Below are 22,935 nucleotides of genomic sequence, written 5' to 3' on the forward strand. Positions count from 1 at the left end.
AGGATGAGAGTTCATAATATCTCTTCCAGAATAAATATTCAATAATTCAAAGAGAGCAATACCATGAGCCGTGGTGGTGCAGTGGTTAGAATGCAGTGTTGCAGGATGACTCCACATTCCACTGCCAGGAGTTCATATCTGACCCGCTCAAGGTTGACTCAGCCCCCCATTCTTCTGAGGTCGGTAAAATGAGGAACCAGATTATTGGGGGCAATATGCTGATTCTGTAAACCACTCAAAGAATGCTGTAAAACACTACAGAGTGGTATATATAAGTCTAAGTGTTATTGATAATATTGGGTATCTAGGAGAGAGCTCTATTGCTGAATTTTTGTCTCCCATAATCAGAGCCCTTTCTTCAGTTTTGGAGGAGATGACTTGATAGTTTTACAGTTTTTGAGGCAAACTCCCAAAGTCAAACCATTATATTTTAAAAATGTAAATGTTTAAAATGTTATCAAATAAAATTCATTGATTTATTTTTAGCAGGCATATTGTTTTGTCATAACGCAGATTTTCTGGTTCACAATATTAAAATGCTGTTTGTACATAAGTATTTAAGAGACTTATATGACAGTCCATCTTATTTATAATAATACCAGATAGCTCGTAGCATAACAGTAAAACATAAAAAGAAACAATAATACCAACTGCAAAGCCACATCTCGTGGAGATCCAGAAAGAGAATTCCACCATACATCTGCTGAGCTCCAGTCTCACCAAGTCCAATGCCTGGGGGAAATATATATATAAAAATGGTATTAAAGTTAGCTTCACTCTTGCAGTATGACTTTCATATAGAAAAACCCAATTTAAAAAAACCTATTTACAAGGACAGGGAGAATTTAAAAAGGCTTCATGTGGTTCTGAGCAGACCATAAATTTGTTGCTAAGCAATCTTATCTAGAAAGGTTGTTCCATGAATGGGACAATATTGTCAACAGGTCAATGCACCTCACCAGTCATTTCCCTCGTTTCAGTTGAAATAGGATCACTGAAGACATTGCAAGAATGGGAGGTTGCTCTGTGTGCTTATTATAAAAACCTCACGTTGTTTAAACTTTCAGTGCCTAATGTTTTAATTGTTTTATATTGTTATTTCTTGTATTGTAAGCTGCTTGATAGTGAGATGGGCAGCATATAAATTTAATACATAAATTATTATTGCATTGAGAGTATTTCACAATTCATTTTTAGATTGGAATCCAGAACTATACAACTACATCAAGTTGCCAGTCACGTCCCAGCCAGACACACAGCGATTATGGGAAGCTCTTTGTGGTGCTGGTTATTATCGGCTCAATTTGTGTCATCATCATTATCATGGGACTGATTTACAACTGTTGGCAGAGACGCATGCCCAAAATGAAGAACATGGTGAGTCCCTTTATGGGTTAAACTATTTTTTTTTTTCCAAACAAAAGCTTCCTGATTGCTTGCCTTATTTCCCAAATGCATTTTTTTTTTAAAAAAGCAGGGTTTTCATTTTCCTCTCCCACCCATTTCCTCTCTTCTAGTCACATGGTGAAGAACTACGATTTGTTGAAAATGGTTGCCATGACAATCCTACCTTGGATGTAGCCAGCGATAGCCACTCTGAGATGCAAGAAAAGAAGCCGAGTGTAAACGGTGGGGGAGCTGTTAATGGACCGGAGAGCTGGGATGTTCTGATTAACAAGCAAACAAATGAAGAGGGAGAGGCCTTTGAGGAAGATACCCACCTCTAAATGAAGACCCCACCTATGGGATTGCACTTGTGCTTGATTTAAAGGCCTAAAGCTGAGGGTGGCTTCTCAGGAACTCAGTTTTTTTTCCCCCCAGTTTGGAATAGATCTGCTCTGAAGCATTAGCACAGTCCTGGAGCCAGAAGGGCCACCCTGAGCCAAGGGGGTTGGGTGGGGATGGGCATGTTTGTCTCTTGCTGTCAGTAGCGCCAATGCTTTAATCACATTAAGATGCACTTGCTCTAGTCTTTTGGTAGAAGAAGAGAGTGGCCAAGTTTGAAAAATAAAGTGTCATGCCCCAACACGATGTGTCCTGAAAGATTTGCTGATGGAAGTAATAGAGCAGCCAGAAGAATTGGGTTCATAATCTGTCTCAAAAAGTTCAATAGGAGAAGCTACGATGAAAAACTCAGACTCCTTTGGGATATAATTTTAATATCTTTGGTCAATTCACCACTGATCCTGTTGCTCAGTTGTCCTAGTGGAGGTTTGTGAGGCTTTCTCCTAAAGCCACCATGTACCACAGAAGGGCAAGTGGTTAGGCTGAGGCATCTTTTTGTGGGCAGTAATTTTTTTTTTTAAACTTCTCTGAATGGTTGTGTTTAGGCAAGAAATCATATTCTGCACAAGTCCTGATGTTCTGTATTGCCCTGACTTTAGGTTCTCATTTGATAGATTGCATGACTTCCTTACCTTGGTAATTATCTTTGCAGTAGAAGCTCCTTAATGTGGATCCAAAATTCTTAGTGGAAACTGCAGGATTAGACATGGCCCTGAATTACTCTAGCTTTGTTGGCGAGAATACAGAAAACTATTTTCCTAATATAGAATAAATTCCTACTAACATTTCAACAAGACTCAATATGTTCAGACAACATGATAAGCAAAGCAGATGGTTAGTCAGGAATACATCAGATGCATACCAGTTAGCTCTTCCCTCAAACCTCTTCCATGACCATGGCTGGCTTTCAGTGCATGTCATATTATCTGCTCATTTACATGTGTTCCCCTAGCTAGCGGTGCAGAAATTGTGGGTAAACAATATTATCTATCATCTATGTGTCTATCTGTCTATCTGTTTGTCTGTCTATCTATCTATCTATCTATCTATCTATCTATCTATCTATCTATCATCTATTTATCTATCTTTCTATCATCTATCTATTTATCATCTATCTATCATCTATCTCTGGTATCAACAATTGTTGGGCAGCTAAGAACTGCCAAGAAAGTCACATTGTTATGATTACCCATATGCTCTGAGTGCCATGTTGTTTAAATACAACATAAGGGTAAAGTAACCTATAACTCTGGTTATGTGGTGCTCTTTCTCCCTTTTTTGTTACCACGAAGGGACAGTAGTATGGTCCAGTTCGAACTGAGAATCCACAGGATAAATCTTTTCCCCAGGCTCCATGGTTCTGAAAATCAGCACATATCCTATGATAGGATGATGAATCTATAATTTTAGAAGTTGAAAAATTGAGGTTTTATTTTAAAAAGCAGCAGTAAATTAGGATGAGAGCATGAATGACAAATTTCAATGAAAAGACGGAATAGGAGTGTGATTCCTTTCCTGCAGAGAAAGAAAAGAAAGAATAAGAACAAAAATGGAATGAGAAAAGAAATAGAGAATAAGAAAATATGGAGTTGTGTGCTCTCTTTTAAATATATCAACTGGATAAGTTCTTAAGACTGGCAGTTAGACCAGAATAGCAATAAATAAATAGTTTCAGCCTCCAAGGTGTTTCACTGAAGCTAATTTAGTTCCTATGAGAAGGGCGGTAATTACTGTCTCCAATCTTGTTTGATCTCGGAAGAAACACATAGCAAATGCTGTTCTATAGCTATGCAATACATTTTCATTTAGTCTCACTTGATCTGTGTGAGCTAAAGATTTATTTAAATAAATTTGGTTAGCTTACAAGAGCCCTTGAGATCAAAACTAGAGCCACGATTTCTCATAAGAATGGAAAGACTTGATTAAACCAGAATGTCCTGAGGCTTTCCCCAGAAACTCTTTTAAGAAACATATAAGCAGAATTTGATTTGGTCGTATGTATTCAACGTTGATAAATAATCTTGTATTGCTTTGCTCTGTTCTCTTCAGAACATTACCATGTTGCACACATCCCATAGTTTCTTATTTTGAAAAATACCAGATTTCTGACTGCAGAACCAGCTGAACTGCAAGTTGCTCTTTAAGAAAAGTATTGCTCATAAAAATTCATACATACTGAAAGAAAAGCGACAATAATTTGTAAATGAAATCTGTGTGTATCTCATCTGTAGCTCACTTTGAGTACTGAAATCTGTCCCCATAAGACATAAAATTATTTTTAGCACTGTTTAATTTCATTGACACTCACACATACAGACACATACACACACACACACATATTATATACATGCCTTCTGTTAAACAGTGTTGTTGAAATAGAGGTAAAATTATTAATAAATCCCTAGCTAGATTCCAGTTGGGGCAGTAAACTTGTGTAAATTGTATATTTCAAGATTACATATTTCTTTTTGTGGGGGACATACATGCATCTTAATTTCTAACTGATGCTGTTTTTGAGATCTTTTGTATCTTTATTCATTTGATTTATTGTTTGTCTCCTTTTTGTCCTATCTATATCAGGAATTATGAGGAATAATTAGTTATAACTCTCTTTGTAGCTGATGTTTTCTTATCTTGATTAAAAGAAGCGCCATTACATTTATTTTCTTTCACTCATATTGCCCTAAATTTGTTTTGCTCTTTAATTTGGTCATTCTTTGCTTTCAAATTACTGTATGGTATGCTAACCAGCCATTTTGGGGACAGAATATGAGTGGCAGAAAATGGCACCATTTAATATTAAGTATGACAATAAAAGAATGTTCGTTTAAATGTAAGGTTAGAAATATTGCCTATGATCTTTCCTTCTATATACAAGAACACACTGCAATCCATTATAAAAGATCTTGTTCAGTTGTGCCTCAAGGGATTTAGAACAGAATAAAAGAGCAGAATAACAAGAGTTGGAAGGGACCTTGTAGGTCACCTAGTTCAAACCCCCACCCAAGCAGGACACCTTACACCATGTCTGTCAGATGCCTGTCCAGTCTCTGCTTGAAAATTTCCAGTGATAAGGTATCCACAACTTCCAAAGGCAAGCTGTTCCATTGGTTGATTGTTCTCACTGTCAGAAAATTTCTCCTTATTTTTAGGTTGAAACTCTCCTTAACCAGTTTCCAACCATTATTCCTTGTCTGGCCTACAGCTGCTCTGTGACAGCCACTAGACACTAGGATGCTAAGTGGGAAGAAGGCAGGGTAGGAAATTAAAGAGGGCAAGGTAGTATAAATACAACCCATCCTCAAATATATCTCACAAAATGTCTTATAATCCAAGATTCCTCTTTCATTCTCACTTTATTCCACTGATGGCTTTTCTTCCTCTGCATGTTAGAAGGATATTAAGCATAGTCTTGTGTGCAGATGCCATACTGAGTGTACTGATTTTTGAATAAGGCCAAGGATTCCCAAGTGCTGATACCCAACTGACCCAACTCTTTGTTGATTGCCATGACACAGACACAACTTTCAAGATCTTTTTCTTGCCTGGTCTACAAATACTTAGTTATTATTATCTTGTTCTATCTGGTTTTAGGACTAATTAATCAACTAATTAACCCATTTTGTTTCTTTCAATTTGAAACCAACTGATGAACAGCTACTTTCAAGTTTTCATGAAGTTCTGCTTTTACCATACAAGTTGAACTGTTTTTCATAGCCAGCAGTTCTGACATATAATAAGACTAGCATCATCATACATTTTTGCAGTTTCTTATGTTGTTTGCATGCTTTCATAAGATGTCTGTCATATGCAATTTGCTTTGAATTTTCCCCTGGTGTGGATTTTTAAGTTGCCTAGGGAGTTTTCCTCAACCAACATATTCAGTGACTGGATTCATACACAGTGGACTAATTTAAAATAAGATCAGGGAGCTTGTGGTTCACAATGTTATAGAAATCTATCTACAGTTTCCAAATCTTAACATGAACAAGGGCTTCACATTAAACCATACCATTGTTGGTCAGAGCATGTTATATGAGCTCATTAATAGGGTTTAGATTATCAAGTTATATAATCCTAACCATTGTTTGATTCTGAACACCCATAAATTTTCCTAATCTCTACTGTCTTTTCTCAGGTTTAGTCTTTTTTCCTATCAAGTAAATGTATACCAAGATCTTGGTGAGTTAAGGAATTTTGTTATAACAGCTAATAATTTGTTGAACTGATTTGATCTTTTATTCAAAACTTTCAGCCATCAATACAAAACTGGGTCTGGTGAGATTTATTGATGGGAAAGAGAGGGAAGGAAATGAACTGAAGACATTTGGGGAGAAAAAACCCTACTTGATAACCAATACCTTTCTTGATTTCTCAATAATTATACTAACTGATAATGTTGCTTATCCTTTCTTTCTGTAAGAAGGCAGGCCAATTCATTTGCAAATATTTACAATCAACATTTTTTAAAACAAAAACTATATTATGACAAATTATCAATACAACATGATTTCTTGAAAACATAGATATGATCAAATGCTACATTGTTTCTTGTGTTCCTATTTTGGCATTTAATAGTTTCAATTAAAATGTTTAAAAATGCATATTTATTATACTTGCATAATTTTTAAAAAGTTACTGTTAACCATAGGTTGTAAGGCAGAGAATGCTTTCAATCTAGAAAAGGCTTTTATTAAGTCATCGCCTCCCCTCATTTAAAGAATTTTATAAAGTATCCAGGCACTGTCACATTTAATCTGTGATATTTCCTGCTTTTTCGTTGCTTTTCCAATATTTTTGTTTACTATAGAAGAAAAAACTCATTAAGGAGTAAACTGCAGAATAATTATGCAATACATTCCTGTCTGAGAGCACTAAAATGTACAAGCAAAGGAGGCAGCCATAGAAAAGCAATCATAACTATCCACTTCAGCTAGATAATGCCTTTATTGAAATAAAGCAACATGGTAAAAATAATGGGCAAGAATAAGACAGCAAATGGTCCTCTTCCACAAGTTATATCTGTGGCCATCTTGGCAACTTATGTTGAACCACACTGACCTCTGGTGGCTACGGAGAACAGACCCAGAAAAATTAAAGCTACTTTGTACCCTGTTCTTCATTCATCTACAAATATAATTATTTCAGTACTGTTTCAGTACTTGGTATTAACTGACGACTCTTTAAAATATGCTGTGTTTAGTGAGTTAACAATCACTTACAGAGGAACAAAAGCCAAAAGAAGGTTTGTATATTAATGCTGCAAGAAGACTTCTTAGAAAAAAAGATGCAATCTTTTATAGTTTATTGCGAGTCAACATTATAATCCAAGCACTAGTAGATAATTGGTAGATAATTGCTAGTTCCATCGATGAAAGTAATTATGGGAGTATTCCATCTTTTTTTCCTCTGCTTGTTCTTGTTTGATTAAAAAAAGATTGTAATAGAGAGCCAGTTTGGTGTAATGGTTAAAACACTGGCCTAGAAATCAGGAGGCTGAGAGTTCTAGTCAAACCTTAGACATGAAAGCCAACTAGCTGACTGAGAGTCAATCACTCTCCCTCAGTCCAACATACCTCACAGGATTGTTACTGTGAACAAAATAGGAGGTGGAAGGAACATTATGTGCATTCATTACCCTGAATAATTTATAAAGTAATAAAGGCAGGCTTAAAATAAATATCCATGAGCCATAGTAAATAAATAAATATCCACGACCCATGAGGAGAGCTATAAATGAAGGAGGATTCACTTGAAGAACAATCAGGATAAAAACTAAATAAACAAAGGGAACACAGAAGAAATTCCATACCTTGTTTATAAGCCTCCTAGAATATCTTACCAAGGTTCCTGAAAATTAATGTCCAACAACAAAGTAAATGCAAACACTTTTGATGTACAGAGTTTTAACCGATGAAAATAACAGAAAAGAAGGAAGCTTGTGTTGTTAGAATGGAATTACAAGGGAAGTTTATTCCCCCCCACCCCAAAAAAAAATAGAAGAAATTTTTTGCAAAAATATCTAGGAATAGGTTTGTTGCAATGTAAAGTAAATCTTTGATCCTTGTTCAAGTGGATTTTAAAAATTGCCTTTATTCCTGTGTAGACCTGAAACTTTTGGGCTGTGTCAAAAGTCTTATTTTTTAAAAGATGAAAGAATAATTCTCAATGATTGCAGAAATGCTTTTCCACTAGACTTTTTTTATTCATATGAAATTATGCAAGCATGAATGATGGAAATTCTTAATCAAGTGTCTAGAAGATCTATTGCTATAATTTCCGAATTGTATGGAATACTATACAATTACCATAATTTATGGAGATCTACTGTGTTGGTAATTTGTTGATAGCCATTTGCAGAAGATGTTCCAAGATGGTGCACAACTTTTTGTCACAGAAATAGAAGAGCAAGATTTCAAAGATTATGGGAAATGACTATTTCCTGGGATCTGCATGGCAACCCAGACCCTTGACTTCTTTTAAATTGTGCCTCTGTACATGCATGCATGGGTTCATATATCACACTAAGCACACTGTGGTTTGATTTAGTGCTGAGATCACAAATGCAATGCCTGCATATATTTTCTATGCTGCCCATGAGCTCTCAACCAGATTATTATATTTATTCTTTTAATTACAATAATGGGAAGGTGGCTAACTGTAAAGGAAAGTATCATCCTCCTGGCATCATTCTTATTTCCACTAATGCCTTTAGGTTGCACCAGAGCCTCAAAAGCTTGCTTAGTAAATTAAAATGAGAAGTAATTAAACCCATTGCTTTCTCTGAAAATACCCCCACCTCAAGGGGAAAAAAGATGTATTCTAGGGAGTTTTCTATAATAGAGGTAGTCCTCATTTAGCAACCACGTTTGAGACTGGCAAATCAGTTGTTCATGTGATGCATGCAGTCACTAAGTGAAACTGAAACTACTTATGTTACTTCAGCTTTCCTATATTTTACAAATCTGCAAAAGTCATAAATGTGAGGGTTGGTTGCAAGCAATCACTGTCTGAGGCAATTGCTAAATAAGAAATACATGTAATGCCTTCTAGTTCTGTGGCTCTATTTTCAGAATTTCATATGTCTCCACTATCACCCCAAATTTGGGGGCTACCGGCTAACCATATGTTTTAAGCTTTCTGGTTTTATACATCTTGATTTATAATTGAAGGTGCAGTATAAACTCAATCAGTTCTGTCTGCTCTAAAATTAGCTTTTAAAGTATCAATCTTATGCTCAGTGACAGTCCTCCTGTCTTAAAGTTGTAAGTTTAAATGTTTTGTTAATGAAGACCAAAATTAAGAGAAAAACCTTGTACAAACTAGTTTGCAAACCTCATTTAATAGGATATAGTAAATTCATTGTAAGTCCCTCACAAACGATGAGACACTTTGTAAATTGTCATGGATTTAGGCATAATGCCAATCATAGCTAGAAATTACACTAGTCTTAGATTTTAAACTGGAAAGTTGCAGCCAAAAACTGTTGCCTCTTTTTTCACTGCAAACTGCTTTAGGGTTGCAAGTTAAACCATAAATTAAACTTAGCACTTAGGAAAACTGCTAAAAACTAAATAAACTAAATTTAACTAATCTTATAAGAAGCAAAAATATGGTCTATATTTATTTACATGAAAACATATTTTTACTTGACTGGTCACTTTCTTAGGACTGTGATTCTTTGCTTGATCAAAACTGATTGGTTACATGCCACTAGATCATTGTTGATTCTTGGTCACGAAATGTATAGACCTTCTCTGATATATGATTCATCCCAGGTCTGGCCCTTTAAGTCTTTCAGTGAATCTTTTCTGCTGGTCATCCTTTTCTCACTTTCTTTTCTATAGACTTCTCAAAGAAGCTGGATCTTCATATAATAAATTGAGCCTTGTTATTTGTGCCTTGACTGACACGTTAATGTTGCATTGTTATACGATCCATTTGTTTGTTTTTGGCAATCCATAGTATTCTCAGGATAGTATTCTCAGTATTTTGGTCTTCTCCAAAAGCAAGGTCACTTTTAATCTTGCTTTTTCAAAGTCCAACTTTCACTTCCATTGAGCATCACAGAGAAAACCCTTGTCAGCACATTTCTGATCTTTATCAGTACAGATATATCATGGCACCTGAATTTTTTTTCTATTGCTACTCTACCAAGTGCTAGTCTGCAGTGTATTTCTTGACTGTTATTTTTTTATTGTTGATAGTTGATTCTAAAAGGCTGAAACTATCTCTGTTGTCCCTTATAAGAATGGCTGCTAAACCTGTTGTCTTAAGTTCTGTTCAATTGCCCCAGTTTTTAACTGTGCTCCTTGATTTTCATTATTAAACTATCCAGATCATTTGCATTTTCAGCTATTAGCTTAGGTTCATCAGCGTAGTGCATGATTAAAACTACAAACTACATATTAAATTTTATAACAATTTAAACTATGGTAACAGAGTTGTTTAAAGAAACCTGAGTAGGTCCATATAATAGTACTCATGAATACATAATATTATGCATTCCAATACGTTCCATACAAATCAATAACCAGTTTTTCCAAATTAGTAATTCTACTTCAAAAAGGTGTAGTGGTAATGCTCTTACACAATAATGAGATTCCTAGCTGGAAAATGGCTCATTAGGATAAGCCCCCAACACTATTCTTTATATACCAACTTTTATTTCTTCATTTATAGTTACTTCCTTCTTTTCAGAGGATCATGAATCCCCATGAATTCCCAAATTCCCAGTCATGTTGAGTTGTAGTTTGTTGGACAAGTTTTATTTTCCTGAGCCATGTATAACATTGAAGTGTAGAGTTTTGTGCAGTTTACAACAAAACTCAGTGGCTGTGTTCACAATAATATTACAGCAGAACCAAAACCAATTCTGCTGTCATTAAGCATGAGATATGAACTCAGCCATAAATATATTTCTGCTGTTATTGGTAACTATGTCCATGTAATGGCTTGCACACAATTTCTTCACACAGAACACAATCCACTCTGACTTTTAAGATGATAAGAGGAAATTTTCAAATAAATGAAAGAAATTACAGTATGGCTTTTAGTTTTTGTTGTAATCACACTTCAAAGATAATCATCTTAAGCTTAAAAAGGGTTGAATTTCTTTGAAGGAATAAAGCACAGAGATAAAGATGTCACTTAGCTGGGTCAGTCATGGATACTGATTTTCATGAATTTCTGATTAAAATAAATCAGTCTCCTCTAATATTTTGTTCTCTCAAGAGTACTATTGATGGGAAAGAATATATTATAATCCTTCGGTCCATCTCATGAAACGTAAGACAATTTAGGCATAACTTAGATGTGTATATTGTATTTGATTGTTTGCAGTCCTCAAGATCACTGCAGTGATTTTAAAATAGGGGGCTAAATCTTCATTAGTAAAATAGCTCAATTGCCAAGAACTGGAAAAAAAATCCTTCTGTGGGCAAAGAATTTATGGACTAATATACAGTGATTCAGATTATTCCAACTTTGAAAGACCGAGGTTGCAGTCGTAAATCTACCTGACAGTAAACTGAATTTAGGGATGACTATACTCATATATCAAATCACTTAGGATATATACATGATCACTTCTTGTCTCCAAATCTTATTTTCCTAAGCAGCCTCTCATTATTGGTCTTCATTGGAAAAATGTCTATAGCCTATATAAGGGCAGAATTTTCTCAACGTAATTTTACCTTTTGCAAAATATAATGGTTTTACCTGTCATTTCACTTGCCAGTACTGTACATATTTCCTAGTTATCAGTGGCACTTTTTGAAATAAAGTTTCTGATCAGAACAAGATTCCTGTGTCTGTTCTTCCCCTATCAACTGTGCTAATGATAAATTCAAAACGAGGGCTGTTTGAACAAATACTGCATCTGAACTATGCTGCTCAAAAAAAAATAAAGGGAACACAAAATTAAGACATCCTAGATCTAAATGAATGAAATATTCTTATTAAATACTTTGTTCATTATATAGTTGAATGTGCTGACAACAAAATCACACAAAAATTATCAATGGAAATCAAATTTAGCAACCCATGGAGGTCTGGATTTGGAGTTACACTCAAAATTAAAGTGAAAAAAAAAACAGGCTGATCCAACTTTGATGCAACGTCCTTAAAACAAGTCAAAATGAGGCTCAGTAGTGTGTGTGGCCTCCATATGCCTGTATGACCTCCCTACAACTCCTGGGCATGCTCCTGAGGTGGCAGATGGTCTCCTGAGGGATCTCCTCCCACACTTGGACTAAAGCATCCCCCAACCCCTGGACAGTCTGAGGTGCAACGTGGCATTGGTGGATGGAGCAAGACATGATGTCCCAGATGTGCTCAATTGGATTCAGGTCTGGGGAATGGGCGGGCCAGTCCATAGCATCAATGCCTTCGTCTTTCAGGAACTGCTAATACACTCCAGCCACATGAAGTGTAGCATTGTCATGCATTAGGAGGAACCCAGAGCCAACCGCACCAGCATATGGTCTCACAAGGGGTCTGAGAATCTCATCTCGGTACCTAATGGCAGTCAGGCTATCTCTGGCGAGCACATGGAGGGCTGTGCAGCCCCCTAAAGAAATGCCACCCCACACCATTACTGACCCACTACCAAACCGGTCATGCTGGAGGATGTTGCAGGCAGCAGAAAGTTCTCCACGGCGTCTCCATACCCTGTCACGTCTGTCCCATGTACTCATTGTGAACCTGCTTTCATCTGTGAAGAGCACAGGGTGCCAGTGGCGAATTTGCCAATCTTGGTGTTCTCTGGCAAATGCCAAACATCCTGCACAGTGTTGGGCTGTAAGCACAACCCCCACCTGTGGATGTCAGGCCCTCATACCACCCTCAGGGAGTCTGTTTCTGACCGTTTGAGCAGCCACATGCACATTTGTGGCCCGCTGGAGGTCATTTTGCAAGGCTCTGGCAGTGCTCCTCCTGTCCCTCCTTGCACAAAGGTGGAGGTAATAGTCCTGATGCTGGGTTGTTGCCTCCTACAGTCTCTTCCACGTCTCCTGATGAACTGGCCTGTCTTCTGGTAGCGCCTCCATGCTCTGGATACTACGCTGACAGACACAGCAAAACTTCTTGCCACAGCTCGCATTGATGTGCCATCTTGGATGAGCTGCACTACCTGAGCCACTTGTGTGGGTTGTAGACTCCGTCTTATGCTGCCACTAGAGTGAAAGCACCGCCAGCATTCAAAAGTGACCAAACTATCAGCTAGAAAGCATAGGAACTGAGAAGTGGTCTGTGGTCACCACCTGCAGAACCACTCCTTTATTGGGGATGTCTTGCTAACTGCCTATGCTTTCCATCTGTTGTCTATTCCATTTGCACAACAGCATGTGAAATTGATTGTCAATCCTTGATGCTACCTAGCTGGACAGTTTGATTTCACAGAAGTGTGATTGACTTGGAGTTACATTGTGTTGTTTAAGTGTTCCCTTTATTTTTTTGAGCAATGTATATAATGTATACATCGACAGTGAAAACCGATTACAATTAAAAACACTATTCGTTTATATTCTGCCTTTTGAAAATGTAGTGATATATAGCAATTGTATAAAATAAGTTAAGATTGAGAGTCACTTTCTTGTCAACTTTACAGCTGAACAAGTAACTAAAACTGAAATTTTCTAAGGTAAAAAAAATTTGGATTCTTGCTGCTGGAGAATAAAATTGACTTGTCTCTTCTAGAAGAGAAAATACAGAATGTGCAAAGTCACAGTAAGAATCTGAACTAATTCCACTGTGATGTTTTGCAGGGGAAAAAAGGATTCACTTATATGATTATCTTTTGACTGGAGGACCAACCATTCAACTGTCATTATTTTTGGATTTTAGTATATCTTTGTTAAGTATTAAGTCCAGGTTTTGAGCTAAAATACATTTTAACCAGCTAGGGAAGTAGTTCAAAGCTCCATTTTTGGTCCCAATAGAGAAGTATATATTCAGTTTTCAGCTTAATCTTGCAGCATCCCTAATAATTATATTCCATGATACTTTTGGTACATGTCTATTGGCAGTAAGAAATGAAAAAACTGCAGTTATCCATGATGGTTCCTTATGATATAACCAGGGTTCATCAATCCTTCATTACTTAAATGACAGAAATTATAGCAGAATTTGATACAATTATATACCAATCCATTTTACTGAGACCCAGAAGATTGACATTTCAGGATAAAAACTTCAGTGGCCTAGCTCATAATCTCAATTTAAACATACAGCTTCTTTTATCTTAATAGATAGCTTGAACATATAGATTTCATCTACCATAAACAAAGCCATAGTGTTCCTTTTGGGGCTGGGTTTGAATCCAGCTACTGTGGTTTATATACCACGCATTATGTCTTAGTGTCTCCTGGCATGTAAACCAAGCAAGCTGTTCAACAATAAATGTAGCTGGATTAAGCCATTTTTGCTTAAAATAATTTAGTGCTAAGCTACATTGGGTTTTAACATGTTGCATGACTTCAGCCAATGTAAGAACCATGGGAAATAAATCATGACCCTTCTACACATATGGGGGTAGGTCATAAATTAGCTCAAAGAAATGTTTGAGCCACTTTGATGCAGTAGTTAAGGCAGGGCGCCTCAACCCTAGTACCAGGCTGGAGGTAAGCGGGTGAAACTCCATGTGCGCTGAACCATCCATTTCCTGCACCACCACCACTGCCGCCGCTTGTCCACAGAGCCAGAAAAGTTGGGAATGACTGAGTTAAGGCATTCAGACTAGAAACTGGGAGTTGTAATCCCACTTTAGGCACAGCTGGGTGGCCTTGGGCCAATCATTTTCTCTCATTCCTAGGAAGGAAACAATTTTTCTGGGGAAAAAAAAAGAAAGAAACGTTGCCAAGAAAACTGCAGCTACCTGTCCAGGAAGTCTCTAAAAATGTTACTGAATGGGAAAAAAGTTAGTTAATAAGCCATCATTGTCAGGTTTATACATTATACTAAGCCACTATGAACTTAGTTTATACAGATCTGCAAATCTCAATAGTTCACACAATGCTATATACTCAACAACTGTATTGTTATGAAGTATTCTTATATATGAATTCAGCCACTGCCTATGACAGTCTTCTATACCTAGTAATTATATCCAAGTAATAATAAAAATAACACATGGATCAACATTGTCTTTATTTTTTACTAACACATGGATCGTTACAGAATTAAGTCATTTTGCTATCAATGGATTGTTGTCCCTTAATACACACTTAACATTAAATCTCAGTTAACAATGCTTTAGCAATGATCTGTAAAGATCAAGAAAAGCAGATTGCACGTTATCAGAGAGAATGGAAGTATTTACCAGTTTTAAGCACAAGTTTTACATATTTTAATCTTTTTACTTTTCCATACAATTTAAATGTTTTCTTTAGAAATTTCTTGAAAAAAATTACTACTACTACAAAAGCATTTCCAGAAGTTAAAATGTTCAGTTGTACACCTTTACTATTGGAAGAGGATTTGCTCTACAAAGAATAACTTATCCAAGTCAAAGCTTTTTCCCAAGAAACAATGCCAAATATATTCTGATCATTCTCCTCTGTTCAATTTTTTTATCGCCATTCTTTTCTTAAATGTTCTAATTTTGCGGTTCTGTTTTTTCTTATGTCCAAGACTTTTTTGCAGAATTGTCTTTGAGTCCTTCCTTTAATCTATCCATTGTTTTTTCTTCTCCAAATGATTAATTTCTAATAAACATTTTAAATTATTATTCATGACTTTTCATAACAAAACATTGGATACTGCTACAAGAGCATTAGCAAATGATCAATAATAAACTTTAACAAAAGTCAAGCAAACTTTTTCCCAATATACATAACATAATGGCCCAGGAGATATGAATATTTATTACACTATAAATTTTAAGGGAAATATAGTTTGAAGGAACAAACTATCGGTTCCCCTCCAAATAACATCTGATTCTGTGGTATACATTCCAACATTCATAAATTGAGATAGCATAGCATGGTAAACCTTGATTTGTTATCATTTTTGTTAGGGGCTAAGTTATCATTAACATACATTAGTTATAATTGCTGGATAAGCAACAATACAGTTCATATATTGCTATAAACATGCCTTACATACTACAGTATCTAAATTCATACAAATTACTTAGCTAGTCAAAAATTAACCAATCAGATCAAGTCTTAGTTAATTTTCTTATTTTAACAAAATAGGTGCTGGTAACATCAGTGTAACAAGTAGGAAGAAGAGACAGGTTTTACTTAATATAGTCATTTTTTTCTTTATAGAATCACAGAAGAAAATAATCAGAGGATAAGATAGGAGTTCGTTTTGGAATTCAAGTGCTGCAGATTGGGTTCACGTATCACACTAAACCACTATTTTCTTTTAAGCTACAGTTACTGAATAAATTATAATTGGTGGGTAATCTTGCTTTCTAATAGGGTGGGTTGAGAATAAATCACAGTTTGAAAAGCCAATCAAAATTCAGCTTTTCTTTAGTTCTTCTCAGTTCTGATAAAGACCTGAAGCAGAGTGAGAGCCTTAAATGGTTTCATAGTAAAGACCAACCAACCTTTATCAAAAAGTTAACATTTTTTTTTTGACAAAAAGAGATGCTAAACAAAGATGTTCTTGCAATTTAATTAAAACCCTTAACAAAGGAAATAGAGTGTGTTTGGAAATACAGGGATTAGAAACTAATGGCACCCACTATAAATCTTTTGGTTAATGATATTGCCCTAATTGTGTGGATTTTCTACAATTATGAATACTCTTCTAACTTTTGGAAAATTAACAATTCACTATTGTTACACAACACAACTCACACAACTCTAACTCGCTATTTAGATAAATATTCCTACAACAATACAAAATATATTGAGCAAATCATCAGCAATTCAAATCAATAAACACTCAATTATCTTAGGGGGTTTATATTCCTAAATATTTGCAGAAATATTTTTAAGCTTGATAAAGTCAGAACAACTGATGCTTAAGATGGAAAGTCTAAGAAACAGTATTAAAAATGTGGGCACTTCTTTTTGCATCACAAACCTGAAACATTCAAAATCTATTTCTTCCGAATATGTTCAAGAAACTGGAAAATATGCTTCTCTAATTAAACTCCACATCCATTTTTAAAAGTGTTATAATGAAAACAAAATTAAATCGTATCAGCTCTGGAAAATTAACTTCATTATTTAAAAGAATTTCCACAGGACTATGAAATGACAGGAACATTCTTTAACATTTTTAAAGAATTTTAACTCATTCATGGATTGCAATTATATATTCTGCATCTTACTGTAGTTCTAGCAATCAGAACCCATAAGCTAAAGCCATGACTAAATTTTAAATTAAGCTAAATTCATCACTCAGTAGGAGAAAAGGAAGATTTCAAAAATTTAAAACATTGTTACAAGACAAAAATTTTGAATTAGTTCAATGTAGCATTACAATCTGATATAAAAAAAAATTACCATGACTTTATGGTTATTTTCTGTAGAGAAAACCACTCAAATCAATTTTGCCCCAAATTAGGAAACACTGAACAAAAGCAATTTATAGATATTAAAAACTAAAGAAACTCAACATGATGAGTTCCAAGCTCCATTTATTGGAGGAAATATAAATAGGTAGATTTTATACTACATGGTTGTACAGGTAATTTTCAACTTTGAGCCTATAATTAAAGTTAAGTGAGTCATCACATAAGTGATCCAATTTTACATTTTTTTTAGGCAGTCACTAAACAAATGCAGTGGTCATTAAGCAAACAGTAGTTGTTAGGCAAACCTACTGTCTGGAAGCAAACACTAGTTTCTGACAAAAAAAGGCAAAAAAAAGTGTAGTCACGTGACTGTGGGATGGTATAAATGCCCATAAATGTAGGCTAGTTGCTAACTGCCAAAAATGTGATCATGTGACCTCAGGTGAACCTAGCCTTCCAACTTCAAATGTGTCATAGGTACTTTTGAGGTCCATCATCACTTCGAACAATCACTAGGCAACTGATCATAACTCTGGTTATTTCATTAGATCTTAACTTGGCCTTTTTTATATATATAATCCAAGCACTACTTTAAAAGACAAATATTAACAAAGTATTAACAAGACCCCGAAAAACAGGAAAGAACTGGAAATGTTGCTAAGGTGACAAATACGTTAGAAAATATAAATGGAAATTTGACCACCAAAGTGGCAAAATCATATGGTTTTACTTCACTTAATTTATATTTTATGCACAACGAAGTCATAACAATTGTCTATGAGCCAGTCCAGGTTCCTCAATAATCTAATTAGTTATGTTTTTGCTTCTCTGTAGATTCATTATCTTACATTTTTTTTAAAAAATCCAACCTAAAACCAAGCTTAAATTAGCATTAATTGTGGGTTACAAGCTCATTTCTTAATCTAGATGAAACAGAGGCATGTCTGTATCAACAGTAGCGCAGAGAAGAGGCATGCCTGATTAATTTAATTAATTTGAGATTTAATTATGGTTATACTTTTTTTAATAATTTATTTCTTCAACTTCCATCCCAGCTTTCTCCACTATTACCATTACTGAATAAGCACCATGTTTGACCAAATCAACAGCAGAAACCCATCAATGTACTTTAAGTAAAATGTTTTTGCCTACTGGCATAAAGATAACCAAGATGTAGTTGTTCTGATGTTATTTTCACTACCTATAGTATAGTAATAATATCTTGTGTCTTTGCAAGGAAAATTATATTTTTCTACACACTGTGTGAATCAAGTTTTTAACGTCATGATTTGCAAACTACAATGTTTATACAACACATGAAGTTAAGACCAAGCAAATGGTCACAGTATATGGCTAGGTAAAGTGCATGAATCCCACAATGAAATTTGAAGGACATGAATTGCTCCCCTGCTATTAAAAAAACCTAGAGCTCTTAATTTACTGCAGTGGTTTTGAATTCTTCATGTTTATCTCTTTTATGAACTCAAGACCAAAACATAATGCCATCTCAAATATGACTACTGTATTTGGGCTGCAAAAATCCAGCCAAATATTTCAAAGCAGGAATTACTGCCCTACAGAATAAAATATAATCTCAAATCTCACCCGGTAATATAAAAACTTAGCATGTGTTATTTGCCTGTGTTAACATTCTATCCTGTAAAGTAACAAACTGGTATTACCCTCAAAACAAAACACCCAAGAAAACTTCTATATGAATTTACCCATATCTAAAAAAAAGCATTTTTTTCCTTTGATAATTATAAACATACAGCTACTTTCCAGTGATACAGACATTTAGCTTCCCACTTTTCTACTACACTTCTTATTATCTAAGAGTTGGAAGGACCTTAGAACAGTATTTAGCAGAGGGAGGGCCTAGAACCCAAAATGGCAAAAAAAAAAGAAGGGGAAAAAAATAACCCATAACCCATTTTCCTTTGTGTAGGCATGAAAGTACAGTGGGACTTTTTTTTTTAATTTTGCAGGTGCTTCTGTTAGGAATTTCAACAATCACGTTCAAGTTATCAAAGTGTTTCAGGTATTAAAATCCAGATCATTTAATTAATCCTTTGCAGAATTTTGGATGGAGTTCAGTGTTTGGATGTCAGAGTTAGCGTAGACGACACACGGAAAATCTGTGGCAACATGTTACTCAATTGGTAAAACATTTCTTCAGAAATACTTTGGGGTACCAAGAATTGCACAGTTCGAGAAATCCCACCATCCCAGGAAGCCATTTCCATCATAAATCCTTTGACACATTTAAATACAAGTTCTGCTCTTTTCAGACACCAAGATATCGTCATTTCTTCAGACATATCATGTATCAGCAGAAGAGGAATACTAATTGTGGTGATGTCATGGGTGCAGCATACTTTAAGGATATTTCGGAGGCCCATGATTGCAGGATCTCGGGCTGTAATATTACCTGACCTCACATTGTCATCCACACAAAGATGAAAAGTCACATGAATTTCAGAGAGGTTTGAATGTCGGGTGATATAAAATTCTCCTGGAAAAATATTTGATGGATTCTGTTCCCCATTTTTAGATTTATCTTCATTGCCACTATTTCTGTTTCCTGCTTCGTTTAGTCTTTTGGCTTTACTACTGCGTTGTGCTCGAGCATAAAGTACAACTTGCTGAACAACTTCAAGCTGTTCCTCAACTCCAGGAAAATGGAAATCTGTACACTCCTGGCAAACAGTTGCAAAATCTCTTTTGATCCCACTGTACGAACTGATGCGATTATCCACAAGCAAGACTAGACCACAAAGGGAAGTTGAATAAAGTGAAAGTGCAGTTTGAAGACGGTGGAGTTTGATTCCACTGCGGTGACTGCGCTTGTGCTTGCAGAAATCTAGCATATCTGCCCTCAGGAGTCGCAGGTTATGCATGGTTTTCAGCTGTGCTCCCAAATGGATAGTGAAACTTTCTTCCAATTGCCTCTGGTCCTCAAAGAGTCTTCCAGTTCCTTCTTCAGATTCTCTCCACTGATTAGGAGTAACTTTGATCTCATCACCAATAGTACTGTTGGGATTTTTCAGATCCTGGTGAACTTTTACCACCCATTCTTGATACTCCTGCTTTTGGATTGCTGTGGTTTGTTTCAATTCACTGTTCCACTTGTTCTCTAGTAGCTGCTGGGATTCAAAGTGCTGAGCTGCCAACATGTTTACATCTTGATCTGTTAATGATTTCCCCAGTTCTTGCATCACCTTATCCATTTCTGCCCGTTGTCTTTCTCGCAGTTTTTTTAGCTCCACATCCCTCTCGCTTATTAATTCGGAGATGCTAACGAAATAATTATGTTCCAAGTTTAATAGAGTTTCAGAGGCAGGAGAATGGATCAAGTCATGATAAACATCTGCAAAATCTTCATCCCAGCTGGGGTCTTCTGGCCTGGCATATTCCGAGGTTGCCTCAGTGTAAGCTTGGGCCCAAGCCTTCGCCAGCTGGTGTAAATCCATTTTACCAGATTTTACAGCTTCCAGAGCCGCTTCCGCTTCTCTGTCAAAATCTTCTACGGATGCTTCCTCTATGAATTTCGTCAGAGACTCTTTCAAGCCGTTTTCTACGAAGCAAGGCAAATTATGAAGCAGCATTAGGCACCTAGGCAAATGACTAACGTTTTCTTGGACGGGGAACTTCAGCGGCACGGTAAGCAGAAAATGCTGGTTCCCGGCCTTGAATTCATACACAAATTCTCTCTCCATCCTGCGGCTTTTTTAACTCCCACCCACCTCGGCGGCTCTTTCTTTTCAGGGCTGGGCGCCTTCTTTGAAGGTGCGTTTTCAATTTTCAATGGCTCTTTTCAAAAGCAAAAAAAAACCAACAGGCGCTTCCGCTTCTCGATGGCTTCTGCAGCGCCCGCTGCCTTTAAATGGGAGCCGGCTTCCGGAGCGTGGAGAGAAAGGCTTCCCGGCCCGCGATGCCTTCAAACCTTAATAAGCGAGCGGCGTCGCCGTTTTTCGGGCGAGGGTCGCAAAGCGGGCGGCATGCGAATCCCCGGGCGTGACTGGGGCTTCCGGGGGAGGCCAGGCCGTCGCCCGTAGCGTCCAAAGAGGTCTAGTCGCCGCCGCCGCCGCGCAGCTGGGACCGTCCTGAGCCACGGGGTGGTGGTGGTGGTGGTGGCTTTGAAGGACCGACTGCCGTCCCGGCTCACCTTTCAAACCGGGCAGAGGCGAGACGAGGCTCCTTCCCGCCGCCCAGGTCCAGCCTCCTGCGAACCGGCGAGAGGGGCGGGCCTGCCTGCGCGCTGGCCGGGGTGGAGAGAGCGAGGGCCGGCCTTGGTAGGCTCAGCCCCCACCCCCGTCAGTCGTGTTTACATCCGTCCCGTTCGGGTTCCCCTCCGCGGCCTCGCAGTCCCCCACTCCCGCCTCTTCTGCCCGAACCCACCTTCGCTCCCTTTCCAGGCCGGGTCAATGCGGTGCTTTCCGCCGGGCCATGGACACCAGCGACCTCTTCACCAGCTGCAAGAAGGGCGACGTTTGTCGCGTGCGGTGAGGCCTGGGCCGAGGCTTTAAGGGGTGCTGGGGGCGGGCCGAGGGTGGAGAAGGCGCGGGTGGCCCGTTTGGGACATGACTTGAGCCCCCGAGGTCGGCTGGGTGGTGGTAGTGCGGGGTGGTATAACTGCCGCTTCTCGGGCTTTGCCGAAACCCTTGTGTTTGTTGAAAGTCGCTGCGTGTTTGTTTACCAGCCGGAACTTTTCAAAGTGGCTCTTGCATTTTCAGACTCTTCCAACCTATAAATGTGGACCAGGCGCTTAACTGAAAGTGCTTCTAATTATTAATTACTTATTCCCCATCCTTTTAGGGATAGCAGAAAATGCAGCCACTTGTTATGTGGCATGCAAGGCAAAAGTTGCCCGGATTGATGGAAATGTAGAATGAAAACTGCGATTTAAGTACAAGTAGCCCTCGACTTACAACAGTTCCTTTACTCACTGTTCAAAGTCTCAATGGCATTGAAAAAAGTGACTTATGACCATTTTTCACACTTATGACCATTTTTCACAGCATGGTCAAAATTCAGATGCTTGTCAACTGACTCGCATTTATGATGGTTGCAGTGTTCTTGGGTCATGGGATCCCCTTTTGCAACTTTCTGACAGTCAATGGGGAAACCAGATTCACTTAACAGCCCTGTTACTAATTTAACAACTGCACTGATTCACTTAACAAATGTGTCAAGAAAAGTTGTAAAATGGGGCAAAACTCACTTCATAAATTTCTCATTTAGCAACATACATCTGGGCTCCATTGTGGTTGTAAGTTGAGGACTACCTGTATTCTAGGTTGAGAAGTAGCCTTTGGGAGGAAATGGGCTGTGTATGCACCACATCTGGCTCTTTGTAGCATCAAATATAACAGTAGTGAGTTGTTCAAAAGAGGCATTAACACCATTTCTCATGGTGACCAAATTTTCTTATCACGCTACATATATTAAAATATTCAATGAAAGAATGCCTGATTCACACTTGCTTTGTTGGAAGTCACTATACCATGGGTAATTCTCATTAGCTTTCATCACTTCCATTTCCATTTTATCTCTTCAGCAGCAGCAAAGTGTGTATGCATACTCCACACATTTGATCCTTTCAAGTATGTGTTAGAATCCTGTATTAGTAAGACAAATTTGTCTTAAAGAATATTAAATATTTGGGACCCTAA

The 22,935-nt window shown here is 37.2% G+C and overlaps 3 protein-coding genes across 7 annotated transcripts in view; 2 read left to right on the top strand and 1 right to left on the bottom strand.

Annotated features, from left to right (window-relative positions):
- Positions 1-11,588, top strand: part of PODXL2 (podocalyxin like 2) — a 53,717-nt gene extending 42,129 nt beyond the window's left edge. The window contains exons 7-9 of one of the 2 annotated variants that reach the window (XR_015741630.1): positions 1,198-1,377; positions 1,518-7,133; positions 7,164-11,588. Coding sequence is in view for 1 of the 2 variants with exons in the window: in XM_087923773.1 (XP_087779899.1) it covers positions 1,198-1,377; positions 1,518-1,727 (390 nt within the window). In the remaining variant the exon portion in view is untranslated. Of the gene's footprint in view, positions 1-1,197; positions 1,378-1,517 lie in introns of both variants that reach the window. The other variant, XM_087923773.1, reaches the window with a different exon arrangement.
- A 3,326-nt stretch (positions 11,589-14,914) lies between these two features.
- Positions 14,915-21,093, bottom strand: FERRY3 (FERRY endosomal RAB5 effector complex subunit 3). Its single transcript, XM_026723286.2, has one exon. It carries the CDS (start codon positions 20,977-20,979, stop codon positions 19,354-19,356), a length of 1,626 nt encoding a protein of 541 aa, XP_026579071.1. The 5' UTR covers positions 20,980-21,093; the 3' UTR covers positions 14,915-19,353.
- The window catches only part of ABTB1 (ankyrin repeat and BTB domain containing 1), a 32,249-nt gene continuing 30,102 nt past the window's right edge, over positions 20,789-22,935 (top strand). For 2 of the 4 annotated variants that reach the window (XM_087923774.1, XM_087923775.1), the window contains exon 1: positions 20,789-20,923. Coding sequence is in view for 2 of the 4 variants with exons in the window: in XM_026723294.2 (XP_026579079.1) it covers positions 21,710-21,765 (56 nt within the window). In the remaining 2 variants the exon portion in view is untranslated. Of the gene's footprint in view, positions 20,924-21,106; positions 21,766-22,935 lie in introns of those variants that run through there. The other 2 variants (XM_026723294.2, XM_026723304.2) reach the window with 2 other exon arrangements.

Source organism: Pseudonaja textilis, chromosome 2, assembly GCF_049901715.1.
Source record: "Pseudonaja textilis isolate UNSWEBS1 chromosome 2, rPseTex1.2, whole genome shotgun sequence".
Taxonomy (NCBI): Eukaryota; Metazoa; Chordata; class Lepidosauria; order Squamata; family Elapidae; genus Pseudonaja; species Pseudonaja textilis.

Bases quoted from the DNA above. Each gene is read 5' to 3' on its own strand.
- FERRY3 (XM_026723286.2), bottom strand. From the start codon at position 20,979: ATGGAGAGAGAATTTGTGTATGAATTCAAGGCCGGGAACCAGCATTTT.